This window comes from Misgurnus anguillicaudatus, chromosome 17, assembly GCF_027580225.2.
Source record: "Misgurnus anguillicaudatus chromosome 17, ASM2758022v2, whole genome shotgun sequence".
Classification (NCBI taxonomy): Eukaryota; Metazoa; Chordata; class Actinopteri; order Cypriniformes; family Cobitidae; genus Misgurnus; species Misgurnus anguillicaudatus.
The window spans coordinates 24,829,056-24,855,662 of NC_073353.2; the positions used below are offsets into that span (position 1 = coordinate 24,829,056).

At 38.5% G+C, this 26,607-nt stretch overlaps 1 protein-coding gene across 2 annotated transcripts; it reads right to left on the reverse strand.

Annotated features, from left to right (window-relative positions):
- Window positions 1–359: 359 nt before the first annotated feature.
- Window positions 360–25,699, reverse strand: dcbld2 (discoidin, CUB and LCCL domain containing 2). 2 transcript variants are annotated; one of them, XM_055215399.2, is made up of 15 exons: window positions 25,387–25,697; window positions 21,323–21,547; window positions 19,605–19,742; window positions 15,709–15,760; window positions 15,551–15,623; window positions 8,680–8,813; window positions 8,025–8,065; window positions 6,993–7,208; window positions 6,788–6,912; window positions 6,293–6,440; window positions 6,092–6,214; window positions 5,855–5,948; window positions 4,477–4,523; window positions 4,273–4,386; window positions 360–4,193 (listed from the first exon to the last, which is right to left on the reverse strand). In XM_055215399.2, the coding sequence occupies exons 1-15, from the start codon at window positions 25,490–25,492 to the stop codon at window positions 3,820–3,822; spliced, it is 2,010 nt and encodes a 669-aa protein (XP_055071374.2). In that variant the 5' UTR covers window positions 25,493–25,697; the 3' UTR covers window positions 360–3,819. The 2 variants fall into 2 exon arrangements, with proteins under 2 accessions (XP_055071374.2, XP_055071373.2); XM_055215398.2 differs by having other exon boundaries at window positions 6,092–6,440; window positions 25,387–25,699.
- Between the last annotated feature and the right edge of the window lie 908 nt (window positions 25,700–26,607).

Genomic DNA, 26,607 nt, shown 5'->3' on the forward strand with positions numbered 1-26,607 from the left:
TGTAAAATCTGACTTTTTCCATGTTTGAAAATGTGAAAAAGATCAACCCAGTAACTTAGTTTTGGAAAACCATTCTCTGCAAGCATGTGAAAAAATAGGTCATTGAAATTTGGCTCCCCTGTGATGTCAGAAGGGGATAATACCACCCCTTAATCTGCACTATCCAACCACAGCACTGCTATTTAGTGCAGACATCAGCTCATTTGCATTTAAAAGGACACACCCAAAACGGTACATTTTTGCTCACACCTACAAAGTGGCAATTTTAACATGTTATAATAAATTATCTATGTGATTTTTTTAAGCTAAAACTTCACATATGTATTCTGGAGACAGCAAAGATTTATTTGACATCTTAATAAGGTCTTGTGAAATATCCCCTTTAACATTTTATTTTTTTATAAAACTTCAATTTAACATTTTAAAACAGTATTTCTATACAATCTACAGTACCAGTCATCCTTAGGGACAGATGTACAGTGACAGGCAGACACAACACTCAAACACAGGCTTGTGGATACAGTGCACAGAAACACATTACATACATAACTCTGATAAGCAGACATGCACATACACTGAATCAATTATACTTTTAAACTCACAATGACACATACACACATCCATAGTGCCTGTATACACACTAATGAGACAGTATTGTGAACATTATTATGACATTCACAGCTACTAGGCTGCAAGTAAACTAATGCAAGTACCGAAAAATGACTTGAGTGACATATGATGTGATATTGTGGTAAATGACAAACATAACAGTGTACATTCGCAAATCTGACTTTGAACATGCAACATCCTGTGGTGCAACATTTGGTCTGATAATATTCGTTAAAATCCAGAGTACATTTTGATTAAATTATACATCAGGTTGTTTGGTCTTCAAGTCAACAATCAAAAAAAAAAAAAACCTTACAAGATATATAAAGACAACTTGGCACTGAATAAATCTTGTTTTAGGCAAGAATGTTGGCATACTTTAACCTTTGGCCACAAAAGGGTTACATTTGGCAAGGTTTCCATTAAGACAGTGCAACTATGGAAGCAGTGCATGCTTGATAGATTTACCTCAACGTGTTAGTGGTTTGGAAGTATTCAAAACAAGTCACATCAGCAGGAAATAAATGGATTGCAGCGTGAGGCTTTTGATGTGAAACCCGAGAAATGCTTGGCGTGAATTTATATGCAGGAAAACGGACAATGAATGCAGCACCATTGTTGTACCATTGTTATCGGAAGAAAGACCTGTCAAGGCTTATATACTGAATAAAAAATGGTCAGTCCTGATCACTAGCTAGGTTTCAATGGTCAATATTTTACATTATTTCTACTTAACTGACAGGGTACATACTAAAGAGAGAATTTCTGTTCCAAAACCTTTGAGTTGCTTTCTAAAATAACTTTGTAAGACATAATGGGGTGGTTTCCCGGACAGGGTTGAGATTAATCAATGACAAGGCCTTAGTTATTTTAGGACATTTAAGTAGTTTTTACAAACAAACCATACAAAAAAACATACTTGCATTTTGAGACAAAACAATGGTACTGATATATGTTAAAATATCATATGGCAGCTTAAACATGCATTTTAGTCTGGGACTAAGCCCTGTCCGGGAAACCGCCTTAAAGGGACATTCCACTTTTTTTGAAAATATGCTCATTTTCCAGCAACCCTAGAGCCAAACATTTAATCCCCACCGTTTTGGAATCCATTCAGCTGATCTCCGGGTCTGGCGCTAGCACTTTTAGCATAGCTTAGCATAATCCATTGAATCTGATGAGACCATTAGCATCGCGCTAAAAAATAACCAAAAAGTTTCGATATTTTTTTCTATTTAAAACTTGACTCTTCTGTAATTACATCGTGTACTAATGGAAAATTAAAAGCTGCGATTTTCTAGGCAGATACGGCTAGGAACCACACCCTCAAACTGGCGCAATAATCAGTTACATGTTACAGCAGCAAAGTCCTTGATTATTACGTCAGTTCGAAAGTACAGTTCATAGCCACATCCGCCCAGAAAATCGCAACTTCCAATTCTCCGTGAACCAAAATGGTAAGAATAAAATGTTTAACTCTAGGGGAGCTGGAAAATGAGCACACTTTCAAAAAAAGCAAAATGTCCCTTTAATAGGTTGTTCTTTATACACCGATTGTTCCAGAACTTACCTAAGGCCAGGCTCACACTACAGGACTCTTAAAATCTGGTTGGAGGACACACGTACGGATAATCAGATTTTATTCTCTTAAATCTTGAACATGCTCATGCTACAAGATTTGAAAATCATATTTTTTCATATCATTATTAAGATTATTGGCCAGAGGAATCGCTTCACGCCCCCTTCACGATGTATACAAATGAACACTGTGACACATTTATTATTATTTTTAAGGTTTACATGTGCTAGCTAGTACGCATTCACCCGTTGTGTTAAAAACCAAAACAGTTTCTCCTCAGTACTTGTTTTTGACGGAGACGGACATGATATGTTTTCATGGATGCATTATTCAGGCACTCGCGCTGTTTTCACACTTCTCCATCTACGCTGTCTACCGGACACGAACAGCCGCTTGTTTCGCAGACGCTGTTTTAAAAAGGTCTGTCGTTGTGCAGCAGGCAAAATATTGGTACTAAATAGCAATAAAAGCTCCCAATCATAGAGAACCATTTTTAGTGCTATATAGCACCTATGAAGAACCAACCGGGGGTGATATAGCACCATTATAGCACCAAATATGGTTCTATATAGCACAATATGGTTTTACACAGGTATTACATAGGTGCTATATAGCACTTAAATGGTTCCCCTATGATTAAGAGCCACTTTAAGTGCTATTTAGCACTGAGTGTAAAAACACGAAATGGAATTGAAATAATATGGACTCAGAATGAGCCAAGTGGAATGGATTTGAGAAAGGTCTTGTCCCACTTACATATAATGGTTCTGATACAGATGTGATAATCTGAGCCTAACATTGAAACCGATCTAGGTCCTGTACCAGATTTTCGCTCGGATTCTTGGGAAGGTAAAATCAGGGCTGAACATCTTATAGTGTGAGCCTGGCTTAAGATCATTACTCTTGGCCAAAAGTTTAGGCAGCATCACATTAATCAAAAGGCACTCCCAGAATGCACTGCCATTAGCTTGAAAAAACATCCAATATGTGCATGATGCCAGAGAAACAGCGATAATATACACAATAAAAAAGTACCAAAACTATCAACTGTGTCAAGAATTCTTTGCACTTCCGAGGAGCCCTGTTTGTGTGCCATATGCTGTTGTGTTCCCCCAAAAGGGATGTATGTTTTGGAACATAGCTAAAAAAACCAGCACGGGCTACTTTTTGGCAAAGGCGGCACAACTACATCGAAACAGAAAACAATAAAAGTGCAAAATGACCAGTGTAACAGAATGTTATCTAAGAAAGTTAGTTATTCTGTGTGTCTATGTTGAAAAAGGAAGAATGTGCCTCGCGATGAGCTGTGTCGACGAATTCGTCACGGCCCTCAGAAAAATATACACAGATTTGTAAGGACTCACAGTTTGATAGCAGAGTCACACATTATGCACTCACACACACACACATCAGACATACATTTAGACACAAAACACAGTAGTGTGACAAGATCTCTGCTGTTCTCACTCTCCTGACTTTCCTGTGTGTTATTTCAGTGATAGGACTTGCACGGCGTACAATTTGAGAAGCGACGTGCGCACGAACGCACACGTTCTGATCTGCATTTTTTTTAAGGTAGTGTACAGCTGAGGGTTTCTAAAAGGGTTCATTCACCCTAGGCCACTGATAGGTCAGTCTACTTTCTGACAGGGTGCATTGTGGGTATTCTGAGGCACCTGGTATAACTGTCCCTCCGTGGGCGTGGCTTGATCAGATGCATTCTTGGGTGTGTCATATAAGGAATTTGCTGATTGGCTGCTTTCTGTCCGAGCGAGTAATCCCCGCCCTCTAAATGGCAGTGTGCCTCCTGACAGGTGGTTTGACCTGTCAATCATGATTGGTGTGGCGTATTCAGCGCCAGAGGCAGGAAGAGGCTCAGCATAAGCATGGTAATGTTCTGGAGGAATAGGTGCATCGTACTCCGGGTCATCACCCTCTTCGGGTTTAAAGGTTGACCTTTGTCCCAAAGACGCCATGGTTCCACTGGCAAGTGGTTGGGCATATTCTGTTTGAAAAAGCAGCACGTTTTGAATCAAAATTTGAAACACATGTATGTATGTGTATGTGTATGTGTGTGTGTGTACCTGCAGGCTCCACCCGTGGTCTTTGGTGACCCACTCTTGCTGTTGAACTGTAACGAACACAATCATCTCCATCCAGCTTAGAAGGCAACAACTGTTTCATACTCTTCCACCATACTGAAACACACATGCACACACATTTATTGAGTCATGTAGGTATAAATGCATTACAGCAAATGAATATGGAGCATGCCAGAACAGACGCACCTGTGCGCTCCCAGTGTGGAAGGTCATACGTTGCCTCTGGGCTTTTTCTGTGGGTTTCAATGCAAATAATGAATAAAATATGAGAAGACAATACAGCTTTTTGCAGTTAAATATTTTCACATTTTTATTTGATCTCAGTTGTGATTTTCACTTTGGTACAAAAAAATCTAGTATTTGGTATCACCTTGCAAGGGATTGAATATTAAAATGTACTGTAAATAGACAGAATACTGACTATTTAACTTAAAGAGCCACACAAATCCAAAATTGAAACTGACATGTATTGCAGTGTGTCATAAAGCTGTCCATCAATGTAAGCAATGTGCAAAGTAGTTGAACCAAAAAGTGCACGATTAATAAAGTTATTGGTGTCTAAAGTAGGGAGTCGACTCTGAATCGCGAAAAAAGTCTTCATGTTAATTGAATCTCCTGCCTGTCTTTATCCACATAATACCAATACTTTGCATAATAATCTCCGCCTACAGCCTTGCCCGCGGGAGAAGCGAAAACTATGACCTGCCCACAGCTAGTTAGTATGTAAACATCATATCACACTGTGTTTTCAGTTTGTGTTGTTTTCACTACCAACGGATTAAGATATATGAAGAATCTGTGGTTAAAATTACTTTTTCAAGGAGGGATATACTAAATGTTTGGCTGTGAAGAATCAGCGGTTAAAAATAATTTTTAACAGAAGGATTTACTAGACGTTTGGCAATGAAAGATGGTTCAGTACCCACTTTATTTGGAACAACATGCGTCTCCTAACCACAACCTGTAAGTATGATTATAGCTACATACTTGCTTAAATGAGGGTAAAATTTTTATTTCTTGGATGAATGATGAATGATGTCGTTGTTTAAACTCTTAATATACTGTCAGAGAGTCACGTTAGCAAGCGGCTAGCCCATGTGCACTTACGGTTTTGCTATGACCCGGTTAGCTTAAATAAATGCTTAAATGAGTGTAAAATGTTAGTTTCTTTGTCGTTTTTATTGCTTGGATTAATGATGAATGTTGTGTATTGATGTCGATAATATTTTCTCAGTAAATCATGTTACACTAGGTCAATACATGTTGCACTATTGTTGGTCTGTGCCACTGATCTGTGGTCTGTGTGGAGACTCTGTCGGTTGACCAATCAGAGCAGAGTAGGCTACTGAAAGGTGGGGTTTAGACAGTTGTTGAACGGCTTTACACGAATTGTTTGGGGATCTCTGAGAAATGTGGTAATTTTAAATGTATATTTTGAGAAAATTACAGTGTTTTTTTTTACCTTTTTTAAACCTGTTGTCTGGGACTTATAAACAGTGATAGGACGCTTAAAATTGGCATCTTACTGGCTCTTTAAAAGGAGAAGTCGTTTTAGCATACTGACCTGTTCTTCCACAACCACGAGCACACCATTACTAAAACTGGGGTTGTTAGAACCACCACCAGTACGGGCACCAAAACCGCCACCAGAGCCACCTCTGCAACATTCACAAAGGACATTAATAACATCAATCTAGAGTTAGACTTTATCATTCTCTACTAAACCTACATTGGCATTGCCTGTTTTTATGGACAGGCTACTCTAAACTTCAAAAATTAATTGAATGAAGAAAATTCTCACCATCGTGAGGAGGCATGGTCGTATTTCGTATGTTGGGCGGACGTGTCGTCCTCTCCTGTAGGGGGGGCACTGTGCTTTTCCAGTGGGGTGGAGGAGGAGCTGGGTGGAATGTTCTTGGCCTCGCTGACCAACAGAAACAAACATGTATTGACTGATTGGACAATTCGATAACATTGCTCACTGCTTTCTGATTATTCTCACCTGCAGGTGGTTGGCAGCCCAGCAGCTCCATTTTAAGGGCAATCCTCTGGTGCCACTGGGTGGGGCATATTCGAATAATCCGTGCTTCGATCGGAGGAATAAAATTGTTCCGCACTTCCTGTAAATAGTGGGTGTTGCCTTGGAAAATCTGTGATGGAGAACACAAGGACACGTTACCTTGACAACAAAGAGAATCTGGCCTCAGGCCAAGGTCTGTCTTATTTACGACCAATCAATGCGCTTCTTGTTAAGTTCCCTGACAACTGATGGACATTCATTATTCATGACCGGAGAGTGCACTTAAATTTCAGAGTCCTTAAATTTAAGGATTGCAAAACATTTTTTTTTTGCTGAAAGACCGCAATGATGTCATTCTGCAGTAGTTCCAACACCAGCAGAGTCTGACCTCAACCACTGCCCTCTACTTAGACACACATACATATACATTCACACAAGAGCAGTACAAAGTAACATAATGTGAACAATCATCTATACCTTGTTTTTATCTGATCCTGCTTCTTTATAGGTGTTCCACTGCTGTCCATCATGACTGTATAACACTTCATAAGCCGACACGTAAAACTGATTTTCTATGAGGGTGGAGCCAGTGGTGGTGATACCTGAGAACAGAGTAGACTGACTAATAAATACAGACACACACACACTTGCAAACACACACACATACAAACACGCACAGTACCTGTTATTCGTTTCTCTTTTTTTAGGTCCACTTGAATCCATTCTTTCATATCGCTGTTGGCTGCTGCCCATGGACGTCTCTTGGTTTTAAGGCGGGCCCCTGTTGGGCCCCATACAGTGGGTTCCTTTCCATGACCACCCCATTCCCACACAGAGGAGGCAGTAATCTGAGAGTCACTGACCACCCCTGACTCCAAACCTAAAGTACCGTAACAACCTTACAAAGAATAAAATAATGTTTTGTTAATGCAAAATCAAGCTATAAGTAATTTCAGTGACAGGAATGACAACATTAAAAATCATGTCACTTTTATTAAAGGGACACTCCACTTTTTTGAAAATATGCTCATTTTCCTGCTCCCCTAGAGTTAAACATTTGATTTTTACCGCTTTGGAATCCCTTCAGCTGATCTCCGGGTCTGGCGGTATCACTTTTAGCATAGCTTAGCATAATCCATTGAATCTGATTAGACCATTAGCATCGCGCTAAAAATAACGAGTTTTGATATTACGCAGCACCTGAAAATAGACCCCTGCTATTGAAAGTAACCAAGGGGACTATTTTCGGGCAGTGTGTAATAATACTACGCCTGTGCAGCCATGTTACAGCAGCAAAGTCATTGATTATTACGCCAGAATGAGAGTATAGTCCTAACTATATCTGCCTAGAAAATCACAACTTTTCATTTTCCGTCGGTCTTAGTTCACAATGTAATTACAGAAGAGTCAAGTTTTAAATAGGAAAAATATCGAAACTCTTTGGTTATTTTTAGCGCAATGCTAATGGTCTAATCAGATTCAATGGATTGTGCTAAGCTATGCTAAAAGTGGAACCGCCTGACCCCATTCAGCTGAATGGAAACGGTAAAAATCAAATGTTTAACTCTGAGCATATTTTCAAAAAAAGTGGAGTGTCCCTTTAATTGAAGAAAATATCTTTGATACAACACAGCTTTCTTAAAGGTATTGCACCACCAACTAATACTGAAAAAAAAATCACAATTTAAGTTTGATTTAGCGCCGATTTACTCACCGCTCGTCTTGAAAGTAAAAAGGCTGGGGGAGAGATTTCCACTATAAGAGGAAGAAAGACACAGAGCTATCAATCTGTCAACCAATTAATCAATCGATTTGTAGTCTAAGACAAAAACAACCAAATGAAACACAAACTGTGTGTATGGCAGCAAAAGAAAAAGTTTTAAATGTAATTCTGCATCATTTGCCATGCCACATTCTTCAACAGAGGCAATAAAAAAAACCTGATGATGTGATATTTTGTTTTCTGTTGGCTATGTTGTGCATTATTACTGCTGAATAATGCAACATCCTTGCTGTGTAAAAATCTATACAAGCAAGAATAAACATCTTACAGAATACAGTGTGAAAATACATACAAAACAAATATAATCAGATGCCCAATCAAATTCAAATATTACAATGCCATCATCACCATCACTTAGTTTTTGAACGATAAAGGTTCTAACAATGTACAGTTTTTAACTTGATATATGTAAGAGTTTATTTATAGACAAAACACAGTTTCAGTGCCAATGCTACATTTGTTATACTTGAATTGCAAAAATGTGTAGGAAAAAAAGTGTTAAAAGTGTGTTGTATGCTCTGTAGCACTATAATCAAATAAAATTTCCCATGAAGAAATGAGGTAAGAATGCAAATGGGTTACTCACGGCACAGATGTCACATTGTTGGCCAGTGAGCTTTCATAATGTGGGATGCCTTTACTGCTGACCACACTGATTTGCCCCCCCAGTGTGTTGGAGACCACACCCGCATGAACTCCGGCCAGACAGAGCGGAGAAGACTGCGAGGAAGACAGAGATACCATGAGACAGCTGACATTGACTCACTTACAGTACATCAAACCCACAAGCTGTCACATGGCACGATGAGGTCACATCCTGGAAGCCTTATCGCAGACAGGGGTATCATTTTTGCCACTTTGATACAGAATACTAGATGATTCATGAGTGAAACTTCTTCCAGTTTAAACTTAGTTACACAAACACACATATAGAGTTCAACACGGAACATAATAGAAAAGAATGATAAAAAAGCGATAAGCTGGGGGTTACCAGTGCATTTTATAACAGCTAAGGGGCATTGTTAGGCACAACGCGAAGCATTTTAGCTGTTATAAAATGCACTGTAACACCACTGCTTCGAGGGGCTTATTGCTTTCATAAAACGGTTAGTTCATGCATAGCAGGATTTCATGAAATAAAACACAGCAAATAAGTTGTAATTATAATAGTACAAATATTACTCTTCCGCCAAACAAAGTAGTTCCTCAGAATCAAGTGTGGCTGCAACAGAACGCAGTTCCCAAACGACACAGTTGGAGCAAAGACACAATGAAAATATGATTAAAGACTGTGGTGTTTATTTTTTTTATTCATCTAATTTATACATCAACATTTATATCGTGCAACTGTTAAAGTGTAGATCAAATATTTTTGGAAGCATGCTTAACTCTTTCCGAGGTAATTAGAGTTTTTGTAGATAATTGTTTAAGTTAAGATCCCCACCTAGTGGATAATAACGGAAATATGGATCGGCTTAAAGACTCCTCAGAGAAGCGTTTTCTCTTAATTGACGAGCTAACACACCAATGTTTATTGACATTTATCTGTATATCGCCATCAATTGTGCAATTGTTGAAAATTTAAAAATATGATTAACGACTGTGGTGTTACTTTTCATAAATCCGTACGTAGCAACATTGGCCCAGTGATACTTAAGCTATGTAATGCGGTCTGAACCATAGATATGTATAATAAAGGCTAGATGTCTCATCTGTGCTGCTGGCCAATTAAGTAGAACGTCCGCATTTGGCGGCCATCTTACCACAGGGCGATAGCTCACTCGTAGCATTGTGTTTTAATGGTACATGTATTTTTAAATGACCATAACATGCTTAATTTTCTACAGATTTTCAAACGGTTTGGTTTGTTATAAACGTCGAAGATGTACCTATGACACTGCATACTTATACAAAAAAAAAATATTTTCTTGAATCATGTTAAAGCATCCAGAATTTTAGCCACGTCAATAACGTTTGTAAGAAACCAAACCATTTGAAAATTGGTAGAAAATTGAGCAAATTATGGTCATTTTAAAGTACATGCATCATTAAAACACAATGCTACGAGTGAGCGAGCTGCCTGTGGAAAGATGGCCGCCAGGTGATGGCGTTAGAGACTCCGCCGCGCCGTAACACATCTAGCCTTTATTATACATATCTATGGTCTGAACCGTGGGGTTACCAGGGTATTTTATTACAGCTTCGAATGCATTTCAACCAATCAGAATGAAGGACGAGCCCGTTTTAAAATATTTACATAAAGCATCAATTACAGAAATGTGCAACGTTTTCTCTTTATAGAAAATAATTGTTTGTTCTATTACAAATACTTTGTGGATTCATTGTTAATGTTTGTCTTAGTAAATTTTTAGGGAGGTGGTTTTCATTTTCACAAATAGCCATATGTGTACAAAACAATACAGTGAATATGTCCAATGAAGAATCAAAGTGAAAGAACATTGGTATTCGTCATAAAGTTTCAATTGTGAAAGTCAACTCTATAAAAGTCAATGTCTAATTTATTTTGAATGTAGTAAAATTGCTAGTTATAATAAATGCCCATTTTGATTACACACACACACACACACACACACACACACACACACACACACACACACACACACACACACACACACACACACACACGCACACCTTTTCTGGCCTTTCTGTGTGGAGTTTGCATGTTCTCCCTGTGTCAATGTAAGTATTTACTCCGGTTTCCTTCCACAGTCCAAAATCAAATTAAAATTGGAGTAATTGGGTAAATTGGAGTAATTGGGTAAACTGGAGATGTCAAATTGCCCTTCCCCCACTGTTTGTATCAATGGACTTGTGAATGGATTAACCGGTTTTCGCCATGAATATGGCCATAGATGCTGGAATAGTGTTAAGAATAAATACACACACGCACGCACGCACGAACACACACACACACACACACAGTCAGGGCTTTAGACCACAAACACTAGGCAAAGTGTTTTTCCCCATAAACAAACAAAAGCACCACAAACATACACCACGTCCTATGGGGAAAATACAACACCACACTCACCACAAACAACCGTGCACACACACACAACACAAACACATTTCCACACACATGCAAGGCGCCCCAAACTAATTCTAAGGGTGTATCTCAGCTGAGAAAAAGACTTGTTGTCAGCTGGTCTTCATTAGAAAACCATTTAGCCAAACCTGATCTAACATCTCCCTGAGAAACACGCTGTCATACACAAATAAATACACGCACACATACATCTATACACCCAGACACACATACCAACACGCCCCTATGAAACCAAGAGCTTTAAAACTGACACACAGAAACATTTACAATGACTCAACTTCAAAAGAACGTCCGTCTATCCCTAACTGGCATATTCGTACACACTACACATAATGGTGAAGGATGAATCGTGCTCCAAAAACAAGATTGTGTTCGCACCGACAAGTTCAGATGTGAAATCATGCAAAGATTTTACAGCAAGCAGGAAGTTCTGAGACTGTAATGAAGTCATCAGCGATGACCTAATGTACAAGACAATGTGAGGTCATCGCTCTTAAATCAACACGGCAGTGTTAAATACAACTTCTACGGAGAACAGCGTTTGATAACCGCAGATAAGAAATAATAATCTTGGCTCAATTCGCAAAATTCCAGCCAAATATCAAAATTACCCAATGATTTACTCACCCTTCAAGGATTAGTCAATTTTCTTAAAAAAAATAAATACATTTTAGATAATTTACTCACCACAATGTCATCCAAAATGTTGATGTCTTTCTTTGTTCAGTCAATTGTCATTTTTGGCAAGAAAAATAAAAAATATGCCCTTTTAAACCACAACTTCTCTTCTTCCTCCGGCTGTGTGACGCGCCAGCACGACCCCACGTAATTGCGTAATGTTGTCAAAAGGTCACATTTCACATATATGAAACGCACATTTGCAGACCATTTTAAACAATAAACTGACATCATTTGACATACAACAACGTCGGAACAGTCCTCTTTCTCCACACTTGTAAACACTGCGGCCTTGCTGGGGTGTAGTTTTGATACGTCATCCGTGACCTCTTGACGTAATGGTAAATAAACAGACCTATGGCCATCCAAAGCGCTTTACAATTAGCCTCACATTCACCCATTCACACGCACATTCATACACCGACGGCGGTGTCACCTAGCCCCAGCTCGTCGGCGGCAGCTGGGGTTAGGTGTCTTGCTCAAGGACACTTTGAAACTTGGTCCGGTGGAGCCTGGGATTGAACCACTAACCTTCCGGTTTGTGGACAATCTACAAGAACCACTGAGCCACTGCCGCCCCATTAAATGACGTATTAAGTGAGGCCACGCTGGCGCGTCACATGACCGGAGGAAGACAACAAGTTGTGGTTTAAAAGTGAATTTTTTTCTTGCCAAAAATGACAATCGTTTCGCTATAAGACCCTTATGCCTCGCTTGGGATCGTTTAGAGTCCTTTGAAACTGCAATTTTAAACTGCATTAAAACTGTTTGGGGTCCATTAAAATGAGAAAAATCCTGGAATGTTTTCCTCAAAAAAACATTATTTCTTCTCGACTGAACAAAGAAAGACATCAACATTTTAATGACATGGTGGATCAGGGAACAACTTCCGGCTTTAAACCCTAAAAAGTTAATTCATCCTTCACAGAGGTAATCCACACGGCTCCAAGGGGTTAATAAAGGTCTTCTGTGAGTAATCGATGCAATTTTGTAAGAAAAATATCCATATTTCAAACTGTAATAACTAGCTTCCAGTAACAACGGCATCTTGGACTCACGCGATTCACAAAAAAGTTTTTGCGTAGCAAGCTTTGGTTACCATAGTTACGTTGCGCAGTGACTCTCGTGAATCGCGGTTATCATGCAGCACTTTTTAGGGTTTAAAGTAAGAAGTTGTTCCCTGTGTTCATCATAAAGTTACAATTGTAAAAGGCAACTCTATGAAAGTCAAAGTCTAATTTATTTTGAATGTTTTTAATGCATTTTGTGCCTACTCTTGACAGTAATAGAGCTTAAAATAAAACTGATTATTCCATCATGCTGCATATGAAAGATCAAATAAAGCATGACAGACCTAATGTGCAATCTTTTCCCTTTATTGGTTGCATTAAAGCTTTAAAAGCAAGAAAACGAGAGAAAAAATATATTTTTCTTTCAAAAATCACCCACACATTTAAAATACTTTTTCCAACTTCTATGTAGCAAACTTGAGGGAACATACACTTACATCGAAATATAAGTAAAATTGCTAGTTATAATAAGTGCCCATTTTGTTCACACACACACACACACACACACACACACACACACACACACACACACACACACACACACAGACATACATACACACACACACACACACACACACACACACACACACACACAAACGCATGCACGCATGCACGACAAGTGTATTTAGAATGAACATAGCACAGCCACTTGCTCCCTGGCAACGAAATATAAGTAAAATTGCTAGTTATAATAAATAGTCATTGATTACACACACACACACACACGTAATTTAGTATGAACATAGCACAGCCACTTGCTTGGCACCGAAATATAAGTGAAATTGCTAGTTATAACTGTTTCCACCGTTATAAAGCTTGGAAAATTTACAAAGATAACTCCAAATGTGTTTGTCTGAAAGATGATGCACATGTAGGTGAGAGCAGGAGTGAAAAGTAACATTTTTCAGAAAACTTAATTTTAATAGATAATGTTTTAGACTGAGATATATTTTTGCTGTGGGCAATTACTCACAAGTGTCGTCTTTCAATACCAAGTGGAATTTTGAACAAATGTAAAAACGACTTCAGTATAATTTCACTTTGAACATAACACATAATAGCGGATTGTTACGTTCGACCTTGTCAGCTGGGACGAAAGTAACACACAGGTGGGTCAAAAGTAACACAACAGAACAAGATAGATTTTTGTGTTACACTTGTTTTTAGTAAGAATACATGACTATGACCTTTTTTATATGTAACTGCAAACATATTTTGTTGTTTATTTTTAAATTTTAGATTCATTAAATGTTTTAAAAGCAACCCGACAGTACAAACTTGAATTGTTGAGAATAAAACATTTTTACAACTGTATGAACATTATGAAAATTAAATTAAATCACATTAGAGTAATATAGTTTCAACATATATAATATACATGCAACAATATTAGCAGCGGGACAAAAGTAACAAGCGATATATTCGTCCCGACAGGCACTCCTGACATTTAAACCCGATTTACTTTTATTTTGAAAAGCTCTGAGAAGGCAAACTTCAGGATGTGTTACAACACTAAATAACCTGTAGATTGATCAGTACTGTATAGGGGTTGACCCAACTAGTCGACAAGTCGACCTTAATGCAAAGTCATGACGCTTTAAGCTTGACGTCGACTAGTCGCATTAATCACTATACTTTTTTATTTATTGTTGCGTTGTTAATGTTAAGTTGCAACATAGGAGCTGTATAATTTTAGCATTGTTATGCTGACATGCATCGATAAAAAATGCTTTAAAACTGGAGTTATTGTTGCGTTGTTAACGTTAAGTTGCAACATATGATTTGTATTACTTTTTAAATTTAAGTTGCAACATAAGCTGTATAATCAGCATCTGTATTAATGTCCTGCTAATAAATTGTGGCATGTTGCAAAGCAGTCCCATCTCTTGTGTTTTGTATGATTGACATCAACGACTAGTCGACGTCAACTCGACTTTGATGTCATAACAGTCAACTTTAAATAATTTGAAGTTGTTCAACCCCTAGTACCGTAACACATGAAACGAGAAACACAAAGCATTATAAGAAAATCACTTTGTTACTTTTGTCTTGCGGATATCTCGGATTGCTTGAGGGTGAGTAAATCATGGGGTAATTTTGATATTTGGCTAGAATATCCACAATAGAAGCCATGCAGGCAACTGCAAATAATAGTTACAAATAAAGTGAAAATAAACCGTTTTGAAAGTGTAACAATAATACTTAGACATTACATTATGTTAACATGACAGAACTGCTTATGTCTGAGAAAACACACAGATTTTACTGGCATACTTAATGTACATTCTTTTGATACTGCCTATCATCAAAGCACAGTTCAGATAGATTTACAGTAACACACTTTAATGTAAGTGCTTGAAACATATGAGCTTCACATTTCTGCTTTTAAACCCCCATGCGTGTTTACCAGCAAGGCTTCCATTGTAAGTGCATTACTGTAAATTAGTTTGCCGTCAAAAGAGCGCCACAAGCATCACCAGACAGAACTGCAAATCTAAAGACTATAACTAGTTAAGGGGTAAGAAAAGAGGAAACAAAATCAAAGTGCTTTTGTCACAATGAGACTACAGCATGAGGCCAACAATGATGCTGGAGACAAAAAACTTGTTAACGTGACACCCACACAATAGTGGCATACTTACATCTCTGTATCCGTGCGGAATGGTTCCCGAAATTTCTCCAAAATCAGTCAGGCATCCCGCAGGACAGAATTTACTGCAAATGTAGGGCAGGACAATGAGATACACTTAAAAATAAGATCATCCAATGGACACATCCAAAAAGCTGTGAGAGTGGATACCTGAACTCTGCTTCAGTGAAGTCCTCTCCTTTCTCCAGGCATGTAATGAGATCTGGTGGGAATGAAAAAACAGAACTCTTTGCTTTCCATGTTTTTGAATCCTCTCAAAATGTGTTTGCTGTCAGATAAAGCGGGACACCAGATGGTTGCTATGGTGACACTATTGATCCTGGTGACTTGCATTCTTTCACACGAAGGATAAAGTTTTTGCTTTTTGTATTTACAATCTACATTATCGGCTAAAATGTTTGTTTGCAAAACTTAAATGGATTTCAGTATTTGCTAGTAGGCCGTTTGTCATCCTTTAACTGAAATTAACGCATATGCCCATGTTGACAAGGTCAGTGCCACAAATTGGCATATATTTGATTAATGATCCAAAAATAGTGCAGAATCATAAATACCTATTAGAATACCTGACACTGTTTACTACAGGAACACTTCAGTTCAATAATGCAATTATCTAATCAACCAATCAAATGGCAGTTGCTTCAATGCATTTAGGGGTGTGGTCCTGGTCAAGACAATCTCCTGAACTCCAAACTGAATGTCAGAATGGGAAAGAAAGGTGATTAAAGCAATTTTGAGCGTGGCATGGTTGTTGGTGCAAGATGGGCCGTTCTGAGTATTTCATAATCTGCTCAGTTACTGGGATTTTCACGCACAACCATTTCTAGGGTTTACAAAGAATGGGGTGAAAAGGGAAAAACATCCAGTATGCGGCAGTCCTGTGGGCAAAAATGCCTTGTTGATGCCAGAGGTCAGAGGAGAATGGGCTGACTGATTCAAGCTGATAGAAGAGCAACTTTGACTGAAATAACCACTCGTTACAACCGAGGTATGCTGCAAAGCATTTGTGAAGCCACAACACGCACCACCTTGAGGCGGATGGGCTGCAACAGGGGTACCACTCATCTCCACTACAAGTAGGAAAAAAGGCTACAATTTGCACGAGCTCACCAAAATTGGAGAGTTGAAGACAGTTGATGTCAATTTCTGTTGAGACATTCAGATGGTAGAGTCAGAATTTGGCGTAAACCGAATGAGAACATGGATCCATTATGCCTTGTTACCACTGTGCAGGCTGGTGGTGGTGTAATGGTGTGGGGGATGTTTTTTTGGCACACTTTAGGCCCCTTAGTGCAATTGGGCATTGTTTAAATGCCACGGCCTACCTGAGCATTGTTTCTGACCGTGTCCATTCCTTTATGACCGCCATGTACCCATCCTCGGATGGCTACTTCCAGCAGGATAATGCACCATGTCACAAAGCTAGAACATTTCAAATTGGTTTCTTGAACATGACAATGAGTTCACTGTACTAAAATGGCCCCCAAATTCACCAGATCTCAACCCATTTCTAAAGAACGCTTTCAGCACCTTGTTGAATCAATGCTACGTAGAATTAAGGCAGTTCTGAAGTTAAAAGTGGGTCAAACACTGTATTAGTATGGTGTTCCTAATAACCCTTTAGGTGAGTATATATATATATTTTTACAAATGACTCATTTGTTAGCTTCATTAACACAAAATTTATGTGCCCCCATAATCTTCAATTAAAAACTCAAATTTTCTCAAAACAATCTCTTTTTACTTCCGGTCATGACGAATGACACGAGGGCGGGTCTGGGAAAACATCGCAGCGATTAGCAATTAGCAATTAGCAACAAGACCCAACTTCCAACGATCCAATCAGTTCTCAGTGGACGAATTCAAGTCTCGCCCTACCCTTTTCAAGTTTCAGAAGCCGTTTCACTCGGATATATAAGACAATCGATACTTCCGCTACATGGCGACTTTAAATCAGATTTTTGACCTCAGATTTTGAATGTGGTCTTAGATGTGGGTGGTTGGGTAGGTGTGATACACTCTTGTGCACATATAAGGCATTCAGTGGGTGACTCAATACTCAGTTTACTAGACTGATGTATTGTATTTCATAAATGTGGATAAAAGCCTCCATATGAATGAACAGATCAATACCAACTAGATGTACATCTGGTACACTTTCAGAAGAGACCATAAGTGGTGCTAGCCCGCACAAAACTCATTGTGACAATGCTAGCGTGCATTGGGTGGTTGCCAGGGAATTGCTGGTACGTATATATATCACAAACAGTGCAGGATGGTACAAAGTGTAATTCTTAAATCCCTCACTCTGAGCAATAATAGGAATGCTAGCCATAGAATATACCAATAATACCTTCACCGTATCTGAGTGCATCTCAGGTTAAAGGTATTTTGTGGTGTTCCTCTACCCATTACTCATACCCACAGCATGGACTCATTTGTCTCTTTCCTGAATCAGGGGAAATATGATCTCTTTCTCTCTCTCTCTCTTAGTACTGGGGTAAACAGGTGTAGCTCCCACATGGCACTGTGAACCATTGACCTCAGGCAATCCCAAAGGTCAAAAGGCATGGTTTACAATCTTTACACACAGAGGTGCACAACTACGATTCCAAAGATTTGCAGTACAATGCAGTACAGAGGTAAAAGTGAGTCAACAGGGGGATTTCAGCAAAACACCTTATGACAGTGCTTGCTAAGGCAAAGCAATTTTGTGGATCTACAATGGAGGAGGAACCTGAGCCATATCTAGGGACTTTATGGAAATCACTGTAGCCTGGGTAAGCAAACACCTAGCAACCACACAGAACATCCTCCTTGCAATGCCGTGGCAGGCACCTTGACATCATGGTCATAACATTTTTATACAGACTGATATAACCAACATCCGTGACATCATTTCTTAGCACTTTGAACAGCAAATTCTTTCTGCTAAATTCACGGCCGTCATTCATAGTCTTTGGTCGCACCCTACACCATGAGACCCAGAAAATATCTCAACAACACTACTCGTACTGTCAGATGCATATTGCTGAAGTACTCTCATCAGTTTCACATGAGGGTCTCATGTGCTATACATGCGTACCGGTTGTTATAGCTGTGTCTCCTGAATCACATCCAAGTCAATGTCAACACTAATTTATACAAACCCACACATCAACAAATAATACAATGATTATAAAATACTGTGGAGGTTGGAGCCAAAAATCATGCTGCCTTCACATGCTATAGTGAAGATGATATTTTTCATTTGTGAACTGGTATTTACCAGTGTGTTGTGTTCAAGTGCTTTTGTTGTATCACGTGAGTAAATTGCCTGATCGCTCATTACTAGGATTCTCCTATTGACTGCTAGCTAGCATCTGTTAGCTGGTAGGTAACACCAAACCATAATGGTATTTTTAAAAGTGACACTGAGTGTTAATGCATTATATTACAATTGTCAATGACACAACATTGTATAGGCTACAAATACTACAAAAAACGTTTAGTAGTGTACAATGCTTATCATTCACGACTCTTCAATTGCTTTCCGCCATTTTGAAAAGGTCAAAGGTTATCTCACCTCGGCAACTCGGGCATCAAAATACCACATGAGGGGGTGTTCATGTGCATTTTCCACATCTGCTTTTAGTATTACCCATAATTACCATAGCACGTTAAGGCAGCATCATACCCGTGTCAATCAGAAGGGACCATGACTAAGCATACTGTATGTGGAGCATGTGCACTAACCGATGAACGATGGTTTTACTAATAAGTCTGTAAAACTAGAAAGTTATATCAACACCCCTGGAATAGCATCTTAGTGGATTTTATAAAGGCAAACTAAAGCAAGTTTCAGAAATATTTGACTTAAGTGATGGGGTTATTAATGATCTACAGTGTCCTGCATATCCAATTTTCATAAAGTATACAAACAGCATATTGGTTTGAAATGATATGAGGGTAAGTCAATATTCACAGGACATTTCTTTTCGAGTGAATGATTCCTCTCTACATGTCAGTGTGATATTACATCCTGATGCATAGTTATGAAGTGTTACCTGTGTGCTGACTGTCGCTGTAGGACAGGAAAAGGCCACGCCCCTTGCTGTAGGATCCGCTCATAAACTGCACCGTGACCTGATGTCCCTCTGACACTATAACATCATCTCTCCATTCGCTCTCTCCACAGAATTTCACTGAAGAGACAGGAACAATATATATTTGTTGGCAGCATGTTTATTATTGGGTGAATTGGTGTTCATTGTGTACAATATCAACCTTTTATGAGCGCTATTTATTCATATCACATATTTAAGATAAGCTTTTATGAGCTCGCAGTGTATACTACATATCCAGGACACCGATATTTTAATGATTTATAAAAGATGAATACTTACTGGATATCTAACATTTTGGAATGGAGATATAGGAGAGTGATTTATCTGTAGTTATACAGCACATCGTGAATATATATTAGTATTGTTTGTTGATGGCTTAAACCATCTGATATAGCGCTTGGACCCTGGATGCGGTGTCGTGTGACCTCAGACTTAACAAGCGGATTGTTAATCATTCATAGTTTGTAACCCACACGTCTCTTCCCAACATACAACTAGGGATGGGAATTCTTCACTAGCCATCCAACAACTAGGCAGTTTTACAAGTTTTTCTAAATCTATTTTAACATGCCGATAATGTAATGCGCTATAGTGCTATCTGCATATAAGAAGCTGCATCCCTAGTTCTTCCCCCTTAGAGCATTTTTACTGTGGCCATCCATTAAAGAGCACCCATTTCATTGCTAAAAAAACAACTTTTTTGTGTGTATTTGGTCTAATACAATGTGTTTGTGTGGTTTATGGTTAAAAACACACATTATTTTCCACATATCGTACATTTTGGTAGCTCCAGATTTCACTCTCTTCCTGAAACACACTGATTTGAAAAGCTCTGTGTCCCTGATTGGCCAGCTAATCTGTACGTTGTGATTGGTCTGAATACCTCTGATGTCATCAGGAAATGTGACGTTCCTTACCATATTTGAAAGATTCGGTTGCTATCAGGAGTTAACTTACAGACTGTGATTCCGAAGCGGGAGTCAGGGCTCAACATAAAGGACTGCACGGTGGCCCGGGGCAAGCGTGAGAGATGTTCGGGCCAGTAAAAAGTATTGTCACTTGCCCGATCGGGCCAGTGGTACACCCTCAGTCACTAAAATATATTTTCATCAATGTATATTATTTAACATCTTGGAAGCAGAAATTTACTTGGGTAAAACACAACAAAAAAATTATGCAATATTTTGCACAGTTTGCTGTCAGTTTGCAGGTAAAGCAGAAAAGTTGGGAGCCTTTTTTCGTTGGAACATGTCTGTTTTATGTATACAATTATATTGTGACACTGACATTTTTTTATTGGGGCCAGTGGTGAAAATTTTGGCACGGCAAGTGAAAACCTGACCACTGGCCCGACTGGGCCACTATAAAAAATTATTTGCGTTGAGCCCTGGGGAGGAATTATGATAATGTCGGTCTTGTCTACGTCACCAATTTCAGGAAGTAAACTTTTGCCTGCAATCCGTGTGTTTGTTGTAGTCTAAGAAAAGAAATTTATGTTGGAAATGATAACTTGCGTTATCGTTTACTTTGGGATATGCACCTTTTGCATATTATTAACATGTACTAATACACACACCAAAGGAAATTTAAAAACATGAATCGACAATAGGTGCTCTTTAAACCACCACTTCTATAACAAATTTACAGGTGTTTCTCACCTATCTCTGTTCGCCCAATTCCGATGCCATTGTACAGTCGCAGGTAAGATACCTGGCAGTTGTTTGTGTTGATGTCGAGATCTGCGATACGCAAAGCAATCGTTTGTCCGGCGGGCACGCTGATCTCCCACTCACACACGGAGCTGGAGGGATAGGACCGAGGGTAACCCAGAGATGCCAGGCTCCCACTACCCACGCCTAGCAATGTGTGTCCACAGCCATCCCCTGAAACACATCCACAAATCCTCAATTAGTCAGTATAGCACTGGTGACAGATAAACCATTACTTCCAAACAACAATTTGGGTGCTACCATGGTACAGTCAGTGATGGTAACAGATGGTATTAACTGCCGTGGTACTTTTACATACAATATACCATGGTTCATGCACCATGATACTGATGGTACACCAAGGTACTTCTAAGTATATCAGGAAATTTCCACAATGCATGCCTGTAAAAAACCCAACTTTAACGTGTTATAGTCATATTATAGTAGTATAAATTAATTGTGCTATTGACATGATTTTCCACTGTTTTTCGTGCCTCTGGAGCACGAATGTCTTTTTAGTGGCACACAGCATGAATTTCTATAAACAGTTTTTGCACGACTTTCTGTATCGTGTCATTTTATATTTTTTTATAATTGTTTTTCCTATTTTTAAATCATTGTCGCTTGGGGTTAGGGTTAGATTCGGGGTTTGCCCTAGAATGTAATTTTATGCATTGGTTTCTAGATGTTTTTCGTCTGCTTTTAAAACCATTCTTGCCTAGAGTTGGGGTTTGGGTTAGAATATCGCAGAGAGTGATTTTTAATCCCAACCCCAAGCGACAATGGTAAAAAAAATAGGACAAAACAATGAAAAAATAAAATATAAAATGACACGATATAGAAAGGCATGAAAAACCGTTCAGAGAAATTCCTGCTGTGTGCCACAAAAAGACATTTGTGCTCCAGGGGCACAAAAAACAGCGACAATAGCATGTCAATAGCACGAATACATTAATCAAAGATTTTGTGACTACAACACGAATTTCCGTGAGATTGTGTTGAAAAATACTACAATATTTTTGGAAACACTTTTAGTGGTGTTACACAAATGAACTGGATAATATTACGTACTTATTAGTATTATAAGTAAGAGTATTAGTGAACTTTTAAGAGTTCAATTCACATTTAAGAGTTATTTTTGCAAATTACCCGATTCACAATATAAAGTCAGTTCTCCTTTAGTTGACACAGGCTCCCTGTGTCAGAAGAAGTAAACACATCTGTGGTTAAATAATTTTCCATTAAGTTTGACAATCACAAACTGCCCAAATAATTTGTCTTATTTTGAGAGGTTTGTAATTATTTGAGCAGTTTGTGAAATGTTTTGCTTTAGAAGAATGCTTGCTCTATGTACTGCAATGACCTGCATATGTGGCCTGACTGTGTATATGTGTAATGGTTTTGTTTTACTTTTTTAATGTTTAATCATAATAGGGAGTGAGAGATTAAGTGGTGAGAGAGAGAGAGAGAGAGAGAGAGAGAGAGAGAGAGAGAGAGAGAGAGAGAGAGAGAGAGAGAGAGAGCAAGAGTGGGAGATGAGGTCGTGTAGCTATGCAGCTGCTCGCGCCGCCTGTCACTCGTTTACACACCGAAAGAATCTCAGCTTGCGCTGTTGTTACGTAATCTTGCTGGACAATATTCAAACCCCTGGAGCAAAAACAACAACCTTATACACACACCTCTAGTCTCCAATGTTTTCTCTAGCTTTACCGAGTCCAGTAACCCTTTAAACTTTTAGGCACGTACGATACTGTGCCCAATTGTTTATAAAGTAATATGTAAATAGTAAATAATGCCCAGGGTAGGTTTTTTCTTTATAGATACGTACAGTACTGTACCTGGATATCTTGTCTACACTGCTAATGAATCCTTTATCTTTGGGACAACATGCACCATACGGACTACATAGGTCCGATTATGAACTATTATTCACTGTACACATGACCTCATGACAGCGCATGAAACACGTGTTTCACAACTTGTTTTGATGAAATGCTTTTAGTCAGCTTTTAGTCACTGGTGGTAACACTGGACAGAGGTTGTCCTGACAGCTCATCTTTCTACATATTTGGAAAAGGAGAGGGGGCAGTGGTCGGCCCATGTAAGGCATTGCATCATCATGTACTTAGTTCTGCTGCTCCAGCTGTAGTGAACAATGTTACAATGAAACAACTTTGTAAAACAGATTAAATTTTTATTCATCCTAGTTAAAGGAATATTCCATTTTCTTAAAAGAAAAATCCAGATAATTTACTCACCACCATGTAATCCAAAATGTTGATGTCTTTCTTTGTTCAGTCGAGAAGAAATTATGTTTTTTGAGGAAAACATTCCAGGATTTTTCTCATTTTAATGGACTTTAATAGAGCCCAACATTTAATACTTAACTCAACACATAACAGTTTTTTTCAACAGAGTTTCAAAGGTCTATAAATGATCCCAAACGAGGCATAAGGGTCCTATCCAGCGAAACGACTGTCATTTTTGACAAGAAAAACAAAAAACATGCTTTTCTAAACCACAACTTTTCGTCTAGGTCCGGTCCAGCGCAACCTAACGTAAATGCGTAGTGATGTAGGAGGTAATGTGTTACATATATAAAACGCACATTTGCGGACCATTGTAAACAATAAACTGACACAAAGACATTAATTAATATCATTTGACATACAACAACGTAGGAACAGTCCTCTTTCTCAACACTTGTAAACACTGGGGCGGAGTTTTGCGTTCGTCCTCTGTGACCTCTTGACGTGATGACGTATTGCATGGGGTCACGCTGGCGCATCACGACCGGATCTAGACGAGAAGTTGTGGTTTAAAAGTGGATATTTTTTATTTTTCTTGTCAGGGATGACAATCGTTTCGCTGGATAAGACCCTTATGCCTCGTTTGGGATCGTTTGTGGTCCTTTGAAACTTCGCTGAGGAAACTGTTAAGTGTTGAGTGTTGAATGTTGGGCTCTATTAAAGTCCATTAAAATGAGAAAAATCCTGCAATGCTTTCCTCAAAAAACACAATTTCCTCTCGACTGAACAAAGAAAGAGATCAACATTTTGGATGACATGGTGGTTAGTAAATTATCTGGATTTTTCTTTTAAAAAAATGGAATTAAGTGTTTTGGGTACTTGCTGGTGTGGTTAAAATCTTCTGTGATCATCAGCTCAATGGAAATACAGTCCTCAAGTATACTTTAGTATTTACCCTGCTGAAAAAAACAATAAAACCATTACAGAAAATTCTAATGGTTTAATTGGTTATAATGAGAATTTTATTGGTTCTAATGGAATAGTATTGGTTCCACTACAGTGTATTGGTTTTTGTTGGTCTCTAATGGTATGTATTGGTTTTATTGGTTCTATGTATTGGTTCTAATGGAATATGGCTCAAACCACACTACAGTGTAGTGGTTTTAATGGTAAAAGCTAATGGTTCCTATTGGTATTTTAATGGAAACCATTAGAATTTTCTGTAATGGTTTTACTTGTTCCTATAGTGTTTAACACTACAGCATTATTTATTATAGTTAATACTAGATAATAATGTAGTGTATACATTGACAAGGTGTAGTAATTATTATAATCTAGGCTACTACAGTATACTAAATATTGAAGTTTACTATAGCATATGTTCATGTTTCAGTTTATGAATTCACTATAGTTAATACTACAGATACTATTGTATATATTAATAAACAGTTAGTAAAAGGTAATTCACTAATTAAAGGTAGCCTATACAAGTGTAATTACTACACAGTATGCTAAGATCTACAGTAAACGCTAAAATAAACTGTATATTTTTCATGTGGGTTGTGCGTGATTTGACCTTTGTGGGTCTTAAACCAACAACCTTTTCAGTCAATAGCCCAGATCTGTGCTACTAGACCGCACCACCACCCCGAGTTTGTTTGTTGCGAAACCGCAATTATAGTCCCAAACCCAAAATACGTGGGAGCATTTTAGACAAGTTTAACCAACTGAAAAAAACTTTAAGCCCGTGGTAAGATCACATACCCTTCTGCGCCCGCGAGCTTCTGGCACCGAGAAGGAAGATGAAGACGATCAGGATGAAGAGCGCAGCCCCTCCGGTCCCTCTGCCCACCATTACCGACCCGTCCATCCCAGCAGCCTGCAGTCCGAATGCATAATGCAACAGTGTTCCGATCCAGTTGCCCGTAAGCGTGTCACAGTCCTGATCAGTGTGTGAGTATCTCTCTGTGTTTGTATAATCGGGACGGTTTTATTGACGCTTCCTGAAGTGTTCACCGTTAGGACAAACACTCACTGACTCTTCATCCCCCGATCTGACTGTTACACGACTTCCTCAACTTCCGCTCCTCCCACCACACAGCGGCCCCTAGATGGGAATTCTGTGGTATTCCATACATTATTGTGGATAAGCATTGGTTTCGTTTTGTTTGACTGAACTTTCTCACAACACTGACCAAAATCTTCATTAACACTTTGTGCAAGCAAAGTTGTCATATGCTAAAATAGATAATCTGACATTTTAACGAAATAATAGGCTAATCCATTACTAAAACTTGATAGAAAAATAAAATAATTATTTGAGATTAATAGGGTTGTTTTTGTTGTTATTAAAATATGTCGAGCACACTGAACAATTAATCAGAAAACATTGAAAAGAGTTAAAGAATGTAAAGTGTACTTGTATGTGTATTACTTAATCTTAGAAATTCACCATTACGTCGATGTAAAAACAGGAGCACATATTCATGATTTTAGCAACTTTTTAAAGTAATCAGATATTTATTATTTTTGTCCGTCAATACAAATAAAAAATAGCATTAAAACTGTCACAATTATCGTATCTAATTGTTCGTATCTAGTGTTTGCTCGTAAGTAATAATCTTTCATATAGAAAAGCAATACAGTTTTGGTGTGATGATAGGCTACATATTCGTCAAAATTTCTCACACAGACACATTTTGCACATATTGTGCAATAAAATACATGTCTGAAAGGGCTTTAACTTTTGATTTTTGTTTTCCTCCTCTGGATCAATGTAAGATAGAGGGTGCTATAATCTCTCTCTCTCTCTCTCTCTCTCTCTCTCTCTCCCTCTCTCTCTCTCTCTCTCTCTCTCTCTCTAACTAATTACTTTTTTCTCTGTGTCATTTTGATAGTTGTTTGGTGAATCAGCCATGAGGTCCTTCAGCCAAGGCTCTTATCTTTTATCTTATCAGACAATGCACGCCTACATTCTCTCTCTCT

Coding starts and splice junctions, on each gene's coding strand:
- dcbld2 (XM_055215398.2), bottom strand. CDS start 25,492: ATGGACGGGTCGGTAATGGTGGGCAGAGGGACCGGAGGGGCTGCGCTC. Junction 21,548..25,386: donor AAGCTCGCGGGCGCAGAAGG/GTATGTGATCTT, acceptor GATGTGTTTCAG/GGGATGGCTGTGGACACACA. Junction 7,209..8,024: donor TTTTACTTTCAAGACGAGCG/GTGAGTAAATCG, acceptor ATTCTTTGTAAG/GTTGTTACGGTACTTTAGGT.